The sequence below is a fragment of the Myotis davidii genome, unplaced genomic scaffold, assembly GCF_000327345.1.
Source record: "Myotis davidii unplaced genomic scaffold, ASM32734v1 scaffold512, whole genome shotgun sequence".
Classification (NCBI taxonomy): domain Eukaryota; kingdom Metazoa; phylum Chordata; class Mammalia; order Chiroptera; family Vespertilionidae; genus Myotis; species Myotis davidii.
In genome coordinates this window covers 1544123-1545998 of record NW_006284323.1, presented here as the reverse complement: position 1 = coordinate 1545998, position 1876 = coordinate 1544123, and the positions used below count along the sequence as shown (strand labels likewise).

Sequence of the window (1876 nt, the reverse complement as noted above, 5' to 3'; positions counted from 1 at the left end):
ATGTTCTAGAAGAACCCCTGTGCAGTGTGGAAAATGGGGGGCCAGCCAGGGGAGAGCAGGAAGAGCCGCCTTCCAGGTGGGAGAAGGTGGGGCGTGGCCCAGGGAGGTAGTGGAGACTGCTGGGAAAAATGCACCCTGGCTGTTTCTTTGGCATTTTAGGGCAAATGGGCAGTCCCATCTCCCTGCCTTATCTCCTTGTTTATTCCCTCGGCCGCAGTGAGGTTCTCTTCTCTGCTGACGAAATGTATGTTCGGCAGATCTGAGTTTTCCTTTGGACTTTGCATGGTCTGCGTTTCATTCTTCAAGCTCCCGGGGAGAGGGACGGCTTGTGGAATAGCTTTCAGGAAGTGCCAGGCTGCACACTTTCCCAAAAGGTGTACCAGCAGAGGGACTTGGGCACAAGTAGGATGCAGGAAGGATGCCAGGTTGGCTTATCCGGGGATGGAGGGCGTCGGGGAGAAGGGAGTCACACTGGGTGGCATTGCTGATGCCAGGTGTATCGCACTTCATGCTTCCCCACAGCTGTACGAGGTCAGCCTTTTCATTTCCACTTCACAGGTCAGGAATCAGGCTCTGGAACTGACATGTGCAGGTCACCCTGAACTATGTGGGGGGTCTGAGCCCAGCTGCCTCTGTGCAGGTCCCTCTTGAGCTGTACCTCGAGGATGAGTAGGGAATAGAAGTGACCGGATCTGACAGGTTTTGTGGGGAGCAGGGGCGCCCCCCTCCACGAGGTCACGGTTGCTTTAGTCCCAGGAGAACCCAGTGCTCCCTGCGTTGCAGGCCCCGGGCGGCAGCACTAGGTGCGGTTGCCCTGGAGGAAGTCACAGTCCAGTGAGGGCAGGAACAGAAGTGACAGTGTGAACACCGGCTTTTAAAAAAATGCTGATTATTTTACAAATGGAAACACGGCTAATATAAAAAGGCGAAGTGTGAATTCACGAAGACTTCCTCATAGAGGCCACTCAACTCAATTGCTTTTATTAAAAACAACATTATTTTGGGTGAGAACACATTTCAAGGCCCCAACCCCATCCCACCATAAAGAGCTCCCCCACCCCCGCCCCCCTGCATGTGCCTCAAAGTCCAGGCTCAAGGAAGCCTTTAGCAGGAATTGTCTTTTCAAATTGCTTTGGCAAGAAGCCCATCATTAACGATGCGCTCTCGCTCTCGTGCCCTGACAGGTGCCGGCGATGGCTGAGGATGGCAGCGAGGAGATCATGTTCATCTGTGAGTGGCCTGTGCTCCGGTGGCTGATGTGGCGCCGGCTGTCCGGGCAAAGCCACGTCCACGTGGTGTCTTTATAGGACAGAAGGAGGAGCTGTTTCTTCTTTAGTGGAGACGACTTTACTTGCTTTAATAAACACGATTTATCACATGAGAAACCTGTTGCCGGGGAGTAGTTCTAACAGGCTCACCTTTCTCAAACTCCCAGCAAAGGGCACTTCGCAGGGGGCGGCGGTGGATGCAGGAAAGTAATCCAAGGGCATAGAAAGTGATTTACGATGCGGTAGATTTATGGCAAACAGGTGAAATTGGTGACTTTTTGTTTACTGTCATTCCTCGGGAAGATCTCCTTCTTCGTCACCACAGAGGGGACTCTGCCTGCTGTGAGCTGGGCCTTTTCCTTGGGGGCACGTCCTGTGTTGTGTTTGTGGGGAGCACTTTGGTCACCCCCATCGGCCTTGGAGCCGAGCAGTGTCCTCCTGCTGACGCTGGCTGTCTGTTTGCAGGGTGTGAGGACTGCAGCCAGTACCACGACTCCGAATGTCCTGAGCTGGGCCCAGTGGTCATGGTCAAAGACTCCTTTGTGCTAAGCAGAGCCAGGTGAGTGAGTGCCTTGGACTGTGTTTACAGTCCTGCCTGCCTGCCTGTA

General features: G+C 53.9%; 1 protein-coding gene across 1 annotated transcript in view; it reads left to right on the top strand.

Moving 5' to 3' along the window:
- Positions 1–1155: 1155 nt before the first annotated feature.
- PRDM15 (PR domain 15) overlaps positions 1156–1876 on the top strand; it is a 52498-nt gene continuing 51777 nt past the window's right edge. Inside the window, exons 1-2 of the mRNA XM_015568864.1 lie at positions 1156–1230; positions 1734–1827. Of these exons, the coding sequence (XP_015424350.1) occupies positions 1194–1230; positions 1734–1827 (131 nt within the window). The 5' untranslated portion in view covers positions 1156–1193. The remainder of the gene's footprint in view (positions 1231–1733; positions 1828–1876) is intronic.